This window comes from Lonchura striata, chromosome 1A (genome assembly GCF_050655825.1).
Source record: "Lonchura striata isolate lonStrDom1 chromosome 1A, ASM5065582v1, whole genome shotgun sequence".
Taxonomy (NCBI): Eukaryota; Metazoa; Chordata; class Aves; order Passeriformes; family Estrildidae; genus Lonchura; species Lonchura striata.
In genome coordinates, this window is record NC_140741.1 from 17,262,474 (window position 1) to 17,274,887 (window position 12,414).

The 12,414-nt window shown below is 40.3% G+C and overlaps 1 protein-coding gene across 30 annotated transcripts in view; it reads left to right on the forward strand.

Annotated features, from left to right (window-relative positions):
- CALD1 (caldesmon 1) overlaps positions 1–12,414 on the forward strand; it is a 225,761-nt gene that overhangs the window by 200,168 nt on the left and 13,179 nt on the right. For all 30 annotated transcript variants that reach the window (XM_085570013.1, XM_085570018.1, XM_085570012.1 and 27 more), the window contains 3 exons: positions 3,844–3,986; positions 8,633–8,882; positions 10,594–10,734. In XM_085570013.1, the coding sequence (XP_085426139.1) occupies positions 3,844–3,986; positions 8,633–8,882; positions 10,594–10,734 (534 nt within the window). The remainder of the gene's footprint in view (positions 1–3,843; positions 3,987–8,632; positions 8,883–10,593; positions 10,735–12,414) is intronic.

Genomic DNA, 12,414 nt, shown 5'->3' on the forward strand with positions numbered 1-12,414 from the left:
GTTTTGGTTTCTTAAAACAGCTCCTGATTCTGATTAGGGGAGATTGCTCAGAGGCTGCCCAGAGCCTTGGAAGTTTGGACCCATTTGGGTTCAGGCAGGTCCGTGTGGCTTAAAGGAGCCACAGCACAGCTTGCTGCCTGTCTGGTGGACTGGGACCACTGAGGGTTGTGGAGGGTCCACTCCAGGGTCCTTAGTTAGCAGATGAGTTTGGAACATGCTGTAGATGCTTAGCTCACCCTCAGAGAGCAGTGAGGAAATAGCTGCACAAAAAATAAGGGATGGATTATATTAAGAAGCAGAACCAGTTTCCACTATTCACTTTTGCATGCAATCTTTGTATATTATAAGTAAATGTAAAGAGGAATCTGTAGCTGACCACAAACTTTGATTTGTAGGAACTCGAGACACAGTTGTCCTGCTTGTTCTTATGTAGAGCTTGGCCAGCTCTCCCTGGAGCTCTCATCATGCTTTTAAACCCTACCCACTGGGCTAGATTATTCCAGGAAATTGGCAAGACTTATAAAAGTTACTTGTGATTTTAGTGTTTCCATCTTTGGATGCTGAAGCTGAGACAACTTAATAGTATCCCACTTCTAGTACAATGCTGGATACCCATGCTGAGCATTCAAAATATCTTGAAAATCTCAGATGTTGCTTCTTTACTTGTGGACAAAAACTGATGATCAGGCTTCCATCTCCACTTCTCACCCTCCCTTTCCAGGACATAAAAATTCAGTGAGGTCTCTTTCTGAATGTGCATGCAGCTAAGAGGATGCCAGTGTTCCATGAACAAGACCCTTGGGGAACAGAGTGTATCTACATAATCAGGTTTTGCTTTTGCTTTGGACCTCAAAGTTCAGGTTTTGATTAATTTGGCAAGAAAAAATTTGTCTCTTTCTCTGAACTTCTGCACAGTTTTTTGTTCTTAAAAGTGACCTTAGAAGTTCACAAGAACAAGCTTTCTCATGATGTGAGACTCTTGGTATTTCCTGCTTCCAGTTTGGCTAGACATGCTGCAGCAGTTGCTTTTCTCATGGTATTTGGGGATGGCAGTTGAATTTACAGGAGAGCCCTAGACCCAAATGCCCACAGCTTTTAACTCACCAAATAACTGAGTCCAAGTAAGGAATCAGACCTGCCAGATGGGCCCCAACCTCAGTAGCTAATATCCTTCAGTCTGAAGGTGTTCAAACTCAAGATTCAGAAATCTCAGCTCTCAAATAATACCATGAAAATTGAACAGAAAAAAAAAAAAAAGGCAGTATGGAAAGAGATATAAATACATAAAGCTGGGAATTTGTTAACCATGCCTTTGGTCATGTTCTAGCTTGATATCAAGATTTGTGAGATTTATCACATGTAAAACATGTGAGCTATTTCAGTTCAGGTAATATCACCTGTCTGCTCCAAGTTGAGTTCTTTTTGAATTGAGCAGAAGCTGAATTAGTCTGTAATTTAGGGAAGCAGTGAGACAAGAGAAAGAACTTATCTTGTTGCCTGCCTTTGGAATGAGATAGAAAGGTTTCTGCTTCTTTGCTAATCAATCTCTACTTTGGTGTTAAAATTAGTAGAAGGATTGAGCCCAAAAGATGTAAAATGTTTCTGTAATATCTTGTTTTACCATATTTTTGAATGAAAAGGCCAAGCTGTGTTAATGGTTTTTTGAAATGCAGACACATTATCATAAATCCTAGTGGCTTCTGAAATTCTATTTCCTAACCTATTAATTTTTAAACTATATTGTTTTAGTATTAGTTTTCTCGGTGATTTCAAATAAGATGTAAGAGATACAACCCTCCCCAGTGGACCTGAATACATAAGGCAGCTGGAAGTGTTGGCGTTTTAAATAAGACTTAGGAAGGTCTTGATGAAAATCTCAGCAAAGGAAATCTTATGCTCTCAAAATCCCAGGACAGACATCCTGGCATGAGCAATCTTGCAACCAATCAACACAGATGGTTTCAGCATCACCCTGACTGGGGCTGAAGGGTTGGGAGATTGCTGCTGTGAACATGATCACCAGCTCACCCTGATTTGGGAACGCCCAGAAGATGATGCTGTCTGATGGCATTCAGCAAGATAAATGAATAGCCCTACTTGTCTCAGCCCAGCTCCTAGAAACCAGCAGGACCATTTCTTGAGGCCCTCTATTGCAGCAGTTGCAGCATCATGGCCATGCTGCTGCACGGCCATGGAAGCTGAACTCCCCTCTTGTCCCTCAGGGAGCTGCTGCCAGGCCTTGTTGGCAGGAGAGGGTGGGAAAATCTGCACCTCTGCTGCCTGCTCTCAGAGCAGAGAAAATGCCTCTGTTGGTTGTGCCCAACACCCCCCAACAGCAGGAAATTTGCTGAAGTGGTTTAACCATACTGTGCTCACTTATAACCTGTGCTACCATGGTGGCATCCATCCCATCCACTTCTCTGAGCAGCAAACTGGCCTCAGGTAAAGTCAGGCTCTGACTCTGGGGCTTCACTCTGCACCAGCCTAACTCAGTGCTTTAGGAGGATCTTGGCTTTGAAGGCTCGGAACTCATCCTTTTTAGGTAAAGATTTTGCTTCTCCAGGTGTTGAGTTGGATGGATGTTCTTCCTCTTTGATGAGGAAGAGCTGAAATTTCTTTTGATTAGGGTTGTGAAGGTGTATGCTTCTTTTTCATTTCAAGGTGCACCTTAAGACACCTTTAAGGGCAGCTGTGTTGCAGACAGGAGAGTTACAGAAGTTCTTTATCTTTCTAGTTAGCAAGCAGGATTGCAACAGGCTTCCAAAGTATTTATTTTCTAAAGATCTCCATTTGAATTCTATACAAGAAGGTATTTCTTGCTTGCCAGCTAGAGCCTTCCTTCAGCACAGAGATCGGGAAAGCAAATTTACTTTGGAAGTAAATGTTTCATCTGCTGCTTTTAAAAGTTTGTTTTGGCTGGTAGTCTTAACTAACAGAGAGTATTTCTACCTGAGGATGCGTAACTTAAATCAGTTCACTTTCACCTTTTACCAGCATCTAACCATGACTCAGCATGGTGGGGCCAGGCCATCTGTGGTGTTGATAAATACTTCAAGCTCATAACTCTGAAGAAATACTGGAGAATGAAATTTATGCACAAAATACTCTTGATTACTATTAAGAATCATAAGACATAACTTTTTAAGGATAAAGGGAATTTTTACTCGTGTTTTCCAGAGCATTTCCTTCTTCACAGGTATAAATATTCATGTCTGGTGAATATTTAAAATTTACCCATGACCAGGACTGTACTTTTTGTAAGTTTTGCTCTGATATCAAGATGATTTTGTGGTTTGGCCATTATTCTTGCAATAATGAAGTATCCCTCTGCTGTGACACTGAAAAGAGTATAAACTTTGTCAAACAAGCTTGACATTTGTTGGAAGTTGTGTTATTTTTATTGCACCAATGCCCTAAACCTGGTACCAAAAATGTGTTGGCAAGTCTCAGAGAGTTTGCAACCTACAATCTTAAGAAGCAAGCAGGTGAATGATGCTGCAATGGGAGGAAGAGTTGGGGGTGCAGTTGCAGAGTGAAGCAATGTGGTGGCATAGTCCCATGTCTACAGCCAGCTTTCACAGAAGACTGATAATATTGTTTTCAAGATGCTTTGACCTAGAATTCAGGTCAAGACAGCAAAGTGATTTGATCACAGTTAAGATCTTTGTAGACCACTTCTGCCCTACAGCACATAAACAGTTTGAAGACAGTTCCCAATCTTGCCAAGAAATTTGTATTTCTCAGCTGTTATTTAAATTGCCTCATTCTTTTTTTTTTTTTTTTTTTTTTTCTCCTGTGTGTGTCTTGTGTTTTGTTCTGTGATTTGTGCTGTGTTCTGAACAGGTAAAAGATGACAAAGGCAAAGAACCCAAAGAGGAAATGAAAAGTGTCTGGGATCGTAAGAAAGGGGTTCCTGAACAAAAGGCACAGAACGGAGAACGTGAGCTCCCTGCCTCCAAACTTAAACCTACTGAGAATGCTTTTGGGTGAGTTCCAAGTAAGAATTGGGCTTGCTGGTCTTACAGCTGATCAGGGGCCATCTCTGGGTCTCTGCTTGTGGCAACTGAGTGGAGGAACTGGGCTGGCACCACCAGCAGTGCCTCAGGTGTTCACTGGGTTGTACTTCTCTAGTTTCTGAGCTCTCTCCGCTCTGCTGCATGAAGTGCTGAGAGCAGCTGGAAATGGCCTTGCTCCCCCAGCAGAGACAAGAGGCTTGGTTTTGCTCTGCTGGAGCTTTGCTTCCTTACTAATTTCTAATATCTATACAGAGGCCAATAGTGATAAAACCCTAGATTGTGTGTTCTCTAATTTTTTCAGTCAGATCTCAACTTTTACTGTAGTAACCTATTTCCAATTACTCACCTATCTTTAATTAGCAGAATCAAGCACAATCCATGTGGTAACTCTAGAAAGAGCTTCTCTCTTGATTTCAAGGCAAACATTGAAATTAATGTGTTCTGTAGAAAAATGCTTTTCCAGTTAGGTAAAAACCTCTCCTAGCCAAAATAATATATTTTCTCTTTTTTTCCCCCTTCCTTTATATAAGCTGTGCCACAGTTTGATTTTTATTTTATTTTTTAAGGAATTATTTGACTTGTGGTTATATTGGGAAATTCAAAGAATTTCTAATTAAAAAAAATTCTAATGAAAATTTTATTTAAAAGGATACTGCCTACTAAAAGCATGGGATAGATGAAATAAAAACTAAGTTCTTCCTTTTAGCAGGAAACTAGGAGTAGGTTAGGAATCTAAATTTTTCTCTTTCTGCATTTCTCTTCCTCTTTTACATTGACACAGGCAAAGGAAAGGTTAAGCTCTCCAGGCACTTTGAGAAATCTGAGCATGGCAGATGGGATTTGCTATTGTATCTCAGCATTCCCCTCATGATTCTTCCGGGAAAAACAAACTTTCTCAAAATAAAATGCAGTTCAAAAGACCCTGGAGACACCCTGACCTAAGGCCAAAAGACAGACAGTGATGGAGATGGAACAGCAGGAAATTGGCCTTGCTCAAAACTTGGGTCAAATCATCAATAACGGGAATTATTTTCTAAAAATAGTTTTGATGTGTTTTTATTTGCTTTGCTTCCTGTGAGAGACAGGCATTAGTGGCAAAATGTATATTTGAGTTTCCACTCCTTTTGTTTTTTTTTTTAATTTCTCTTTTTCTCCTACTGTTTAATGAAAGTGTGAAGAAGCCTGTTCAACCTTTTATTAGCTGAGTAGAAGATTTGGGTTGGCAAAATCAGCAGAGGTGTCAATGTTTTTTGGGTTGTTAGGTATAAATTAGAGCTATTTTCTAATGAACTGCCTCCACAGAGTTGAGCTTTGTCTGGAACTGTGCTTTGTTCCTTTTTTTTTTTAATGCACCCATCACATTTTATTTAGAAAGAATATAACTTGACTAGTTTTCAGTGGTGAGAACTGAGAACAAAATAGGGTAGTGGAGGCTAATGAAAAATGTTATCTCTCTTTTGGTCTATGTCCGACAGTAAGAGAAATATAGAATAAAATCCCATTTTATGGCTTCCCCTTCCCATCTCTCCTCCCACCTGCCTTCCTCCCTATTCTCATACAGGACTGCAAAATCCTAAATATGATTTAGGATTTTTTTTCACATTGTTCTGACATTTTTGGCTCCCACAGGCCACTTCTCTCCTTTTCCTCCTTGTCTGAAAGCTGGCAACCAGCTTCATTTCTTAATACCAAAGAGGTACTTACAAAACTCTTCTTCCACCCAGCATCTCAGTACTAATTTCCCAATGTTGACAGCAGAGAAAAGAGCTTTCCCAGGGTCTGCTGAAAACAGAGGAATTGGATGTGGAGGAAAATAAGAATAATTACTGCCAGCAAACTGTATTTTTTTGCTATTTTGTATTATGCACAACCAGTCAGGGAAAGCCTATAAACAACATAAGAATAAAGTAAGTTCAAAACTTTAAACATCCTTCTTTTTAAGGAGGCCAAAACAATCACCCAAGGTCTGCAAGCAAGAATGTTCAGACTAGATTCTGCCCCTGGCTCAATCAGCTGCAAGCTGAATATTTGCTGATTTCATTGAGGCTGACTGGACTGAGGGCTAACTTTCCTTCTGTGCTGATAGAGAACAGAGCAGCTCTTCCTCAGAAAAATCTTGGCAAACATCCTTCATTCCCTTAATTCTGAAGGCCAACTGGTTGCCCTTGCCAGGGGGATAATTTTGTCTGTCTGAAGTTACTTCTTCCATCTTCTCTGGGCCCAAAGCTTGCAGGTCTTGGTGAGTTTGTAACACAGATTTAGAGACCAAAGAGGCAAAGGAAAAAAAATATTGAGGTTCCTGAGTTTCTCTGCTCGAGGGGCTGAAACCTTGCAATGAAACAGGAAAGCCTTAAGATAGCCAAAAATTTCTTTTGTCCTGTGCAGCATTAGGTGCATAGGATATTTGGAAATTACACTGTAGAGACTTGTGGAATATTTTGGGTTCTCAGTACTTGTGCAAACTGAACCAGAGGTATTCCAGGCTGGACATCCACTCAAAATCACACCTCAGATATTGCTCTTCACTTTGTCTTTGAAAGGGCTAGATAAAATTTAAAATTAAATTTTCAATGTATTCTCACCATACTTGGTTAATTGTAAATGTACTTTTCATTTAAAAAAGTGGGAGTTCCTTTCTGTAATTTGGCATCACTACCTGATGCATGCCCTTATTTGTGGCCACTTAAATTAACTTGTCATATGGTTCTTTTAGTGATACAATTCCTAAATCATGCATGCCATGCTAGAACCAAATTTCATTCAATTTGGTAAGATCATGTGGGGGCAAAGAACTCTGTGTTAATAGACATTATTATGATATTGAAACTACAAATAATTTAGCTCTGGTGCTACAGCCTCTTTTATACAGCTGACTCCATCTCTATGAGGGATCTGTCTGAATGAAGAGCATATTTGCAGGATTGGGTGTAATTGACTGGATTGCAAATTTATATGGAATTTGTTTTTTATATTGTCATCTCTCTCTAACAGTTACTGGTGGAATCTTTGATTTATACTGTCTTGTGGTATTATATTCTGCAGAACTCCGGTTGCATTAATGAAGTCCATTTATATCATTTATATCCATTTATTTTCTAGATGCCAACAATACAGAAAGTTTTTTAACAAATTCAATAAATACATTCATCTTCTGTCTTTTTGTCAATAGCACACTTAAAAATCTTAGGTACCTCTCTCCTTGTCAGCAGGAACATTAAACACACTTAAGGAGCAGACATTTGTCTAAACACTGATGTGGTAATTATTTAACAAGATGATGCTATCTGACTCTGTTGGAAGCATGCACTTCACCTATGCAAATTCTTTAGGCTTGAGGTTTTTTTATGTTGGCATTCTTTCTTTCTTTCTGTCTCATATATTACAGCTGCTTGGAAAACTCCTGTGGAAAGGTACCATTAATAATTTCCAGTTCCTTACTAAAAAGTCATATTTTCCCCAGAAAACATAAGCAAAAGACCTGATGAATCTTTCTGTCCAAACATGCTAGTGGAGTTAGAGTGATGTGTGTTACAGCTGAGATAGGAATCTTTTTTGTTTTTGTTTTTTTTTTAAAGCACTGTTGAAACAGGAAAACTCCCTCTCCTATTTCCTCCTGTTTTCTCTGAGTTAAGTAAATTGTTCTGTCCCTAAAGATGCTTCTCTTTTTCTAGAGGGTTTATAAAAAATATTTGCCTATGAAAGCAAAGGATTAGTGCATCATTTATGACACAGAACATAAAACAGGTGGCAGAAATTCTTAGGCACAGTGGTGCATGTGGGAGAGACTCCTTCCTCACTGGCAGGGATGGGAGAGGTGCTCCTGGTAATATCCCAGCCTAACAGCAGCTTGAATTCACAGAAGGCTCAGAATGGAGGAAATTGTACTTGAAAACACAAAGTGAAAAAGATATAGATCCTAGTTTTCGGGAAAGTGTGAAAAAACATGGGACTTGGCAGGAGGCTAAAAGCTTCCAGTACAAAAGACACAAAAGTACCTTTTGTACTGATGCTACACTATTCTAAGTGTATTTTCAGAGGAAAGCTGACATTTTTAAAATGTTGTTAGGCACCCAAGGTACAATTTTTTTTTTTTTTTAAATGCTGGGTTTTGTGTCTTGTAAGGCAGAAGCTGTTTGCTACAAGTCCTGATATATGCAGCTCTACGCATTTTTCCTCTTTCTCCGTTTTCCCGATGGAAATATTTTGGGCCAGCTGCAGCTTGCAAGGAGCAAAAGTCTCAGAGGGCAGCACCTTGCTGTGGTGCTGCTGCTGAGCAGGAGGCAGCAGGTGGCTCTGGCCAGGAAGGGAACCCCATGGGTGTCGCTGTCGAGGCAGGACAGGAATGAAGAGACTCTGACCAGAAGGCTGTTGAGAGTAAAACTCTGGTTTATTCAAAATACACTGCTCCCTGAGGATCAACTCCATTGGTGAAAACAACTTACATTATTGGTGCAAAGTGCTTGACACACAGTGATAGAACTTAACTATAAACCATGTGAAAAACAAGAGAGAGAAAAATCATTTACATTCTTTTCCAACTCTTTCACAGGCTTCTGCCTGGCTAGAAATGAGACCCACACATGGGAACCCCATTTTTCCTCTCGTTGCCTTCCCAGGCGCTCCGGGGCGAAAGGGACCACGGAGGAGGTGAAGCCGGGGGCCGAGGCTCTGAAGAGGTTGGAAGATCAGCGGCGCCGCCGGGGCGAGAGCGAGAGCGAGGAGCTGGAGAAGCTGAAGGAGAAGCAGCAGGAGGCGGCGGCAGAGCTGGATGAGCTGAAGAAAAGGCGGGAGGAGCGCCGGAAAATCCTGGAGGAAGAGGAGCAGAAGAAGAAGCAGGAGGAGGCTGAGAGAAAAATTAGAGAGGAGGTAAGCGTGAAGCACAGAATGTTGCGCTTGGGTTTCTTCCATTATTTCCGTTTTACTTCCACTCTCCTTGCCTTGGTTGACAGCTCTTTGCAGCATTGTCTAGTGAAGACCTGAGGAAAACATGGAGCATCCAGGTGATGCAGTGCTGGATTTTCCCCCAGCCAGCTCCCAGCACCAGGCCAAGAGTGGGCTGTTCCCAGAAAGCAGCACAGTCTGGGATACAGCTGTAGGGCTTTATCTCTACAGCACAAGAGAGCAGGAACAAGGACAAGGGAGAGGTCTTTAGTATGGTTTCCAAAAGGATTTATTTTATGGAAGGGTCAGGGACCAAAGACACAGAACAGAGGTGGGTAGGGGCTTTTAAATGGGAGTGGTTCAAGGGGAGGGGACAAATCAACAGCTAATCAGAGATAACCTGGGGAGGGGTAAAAACAGGGTTCACAAAGGCATCTTCCAATGAGGGAAATAGTGTGGGGGGTGTTGGGTAACATGGACTAATGGGAGGTGTTACTTTAGGGGATTTCTGAAGTGGAATTCCAGTAGGATTGACAGGGAACTCAGGGTAGATTGATAGTGTCGGGGGGTGGGGGGGTGTATAATTTGGACCAAACCATTAACTTGGGCAATAACGGAACATCCCATTAGGAATAAGAACACGCCTCAACCTCCAGGGTATGAAAAAATATTCTAATTCTAGCCTTAGGACAGACAGGGCTCGAAAATCTGTTTTCACGAGTCAGAATTTCCTATGAGATAGCTGTGCATTTCTTATCTTCTTGGGGATTCAGGATCTTGGGGCAGTGCTATAGCCACAGATTTTTTTTTTTTTTTTTTTTTTTTTTATATTATACAGATTGAATTACAAAGTGCATGTCATAATTTATCTGCTGCAGATGGGCTGGAATGCTAATGTTATATATAGTTACAATGGGCTAGATGTCATTAGGGAGATATTCTTGTCTATTTAAATATTGAGTATCTAACACATCTGTTTTCTTGTACTTCCTCTGCCAAGGGACTCTACAAATAGGATTTCCAATTCTCTGGTGCATCATTTAGGAATCCTAGTTGTTTGGAAAACAAATGGTAAATGAATAATACTGATAGTATCTAGCAGCTGAATGCCAATTCCTTTAATGTACTGAGCTCTTTACAGCAGAGCTCCACAGATGCCAAGATTGCACAATACCTTGCTGGTCAGACCCCACTGACCAGTGCTCACACTGGTGCTGCTTTGAGGGCTTCTGGTTTGACTTGTAGCTCATGAAGCAAAACTCACCTCTGGGGAGAGATCTGCAAGCATTTAATCTTGGGTTTCTTGGCCACCTATTGATTTTTCCACATTAAATATTAACCTTGGCACACAAGTGTCAGAGTAGAGGGACAGAAGAACAATACCAGTGTGATACATGAGAATACAGAGAGGCTGAGCTTGAGCCTTTTTCTCTGTTTAAGTGGAGCTATATGACAATAAATTTGGTGACTTCACTGTGGGGAGCCACTAGAGCAGCACACACTAATTGTCCTGGCATCCCTAACTCTGTAATGGATTGGCATTAACACCTTTATGCATTTCAGGCAGATCACTGAACTATTTCAAGGGATACAAAAACCTGTTTTTAGAAAATCTGTAAATGTTTGCAGGGCTGTACAGCCCTGCGACGGGGATGTAGGTTCTGAAAAAGATGAGTAAACATTCATATTTTTCAAGGAGGAAAAGAGGAGGATGAAGGAAGAAATCGAAAGAAGAAGGGCTGAAGCTGCTGAGAAACGCCAAAAGATGCCAGAAGATGGTGTGGCTGAAGACAAGAAGCCATTTAAATGTTTCAGTCCTAAAGGTTCATCTCTTAAGGTAACCTCCCCACTAGCATCTGTACAGGACATAAAAAGTTGTGGGGTTTGTAGTCCAAACTAACAGTCCAGCTTCAAAAGCAATGTTGAAATACTTGTAATCAAACCCAGGAAAAGGCTCTGGTAGACTTAGCCTGAAACCTCTAGCTGAAAGACTTCATTCATGATTGAAAATTAGATTGAAATGATGATTGAAAATTAGAATTCCTTCCTAGAAATAGGGAGTAGACTGGCAGCTGTCTTTTCTTGATGAAGAATCTCCAAAAAGGATCTTCCACCTCCAGGAAAAAATGGTTTTTGAAACTTAGAGCAGTAATACTGTGTTGATTTAAATTTCTTATAAGAGTGATTTGTGAACTGGAGTAGAATCACAGAATCATTTAAGTTGGAAAAGATCTCTTAAGACCATTAAGTCACAAATGTTCTCTCACTCCTTCCACATCCACATTTATTTTCTTGCTTGCCAGATTACTTTGTCCTTAAGCATATTCAGCCTGATCATCATTAATTGTAACTGACCTGTATGGGAATTCTAGCTTATGTCTAATCCCCCTAAAAATAACGTCTAGAAGTACTGGGCTGGATTTCATTTTCTTACATAACAAAAAGTACAAACCTCACCCTTCTGTTGCTGCAGGATTTCTAAATGGTCTTTTGTGGCCTATATCATATTAGAAGTGTGATAAATCAATTAAATGGTCTTTCAGCATGGAAAAGGAATCCTGGCCCCACTGAAATTATTGGGAGTATTGTTTTGGAATTCAATCCAGTTGCTTTCTCAGCTCAAGCTCAAACTGCAGATCTATTAATGTTTTCAAAGTTCTTTTCCTTTTTTCATTTTGTGTCATTAGCCATTTAAGAATCCAAACATTTGTCAAAAAGGCCACTTAGTGGGAAATGGGAGAGAAAATAACCAGCTAGGAGCTCGTTGAACTATGAATTGCATCTCCATGAGGTTAAAACTGTAACTTGTTTAGTGAAAAATTGCTTGGACAAAATTAGCTTTCCACTCATGGAGAGCTACTCTTTGATCCAGCCTGGGGATTTGGGTCTGTTTTGGGTCCAGTTCTAGCAAATACTGAGTCCAAATGTTTTTGAATGGACTCGCCTTTTGCTTCTAAGATACATTTGAATCTGAAATACTGAGACAGAATGCACACAGTTGTAAACAAAGATTGCAAATCTTTGTTACTTACTCTGATTAGTTAAACCTGGTCTTGCCATTTTGGTTGCTAAAGATGATGTCTTTAACAGACACTATAAATGTACAGCTTCTTCCCAGCCCTCCTGGGAGGGCTTCCTTTTCTTCTGTTTATTGAGATGACTTTTATGACATACATTTGGAGCTTTAATTCGCAGAAGGCTCAGAATGGAGGAAATTGTACTTGAAAACATAAAGTGAAAAGGATATAGATCCTAGTTTTGGGGAAAGTGTGAAAAAACATGGGACTTGGCAGGAGGCTAAAAGCTTTCAGGTACTTTTTGTACCGATGCTACACTATTCTAAGTGTATTTTCAGAGGAAAGCTGACATTTTAAAAATCTTGTTAGGCATCCAACATACAATTTTTTTTTTTTTTATGCTGGGTTTTGTGTCTTGTTAGGTAGAAGTTGTTTGCTATGAGACCTGGTATATGCAGCTCTACACATATTTTCCTCTTTCTCTGTTTCTGTGTTTGAGA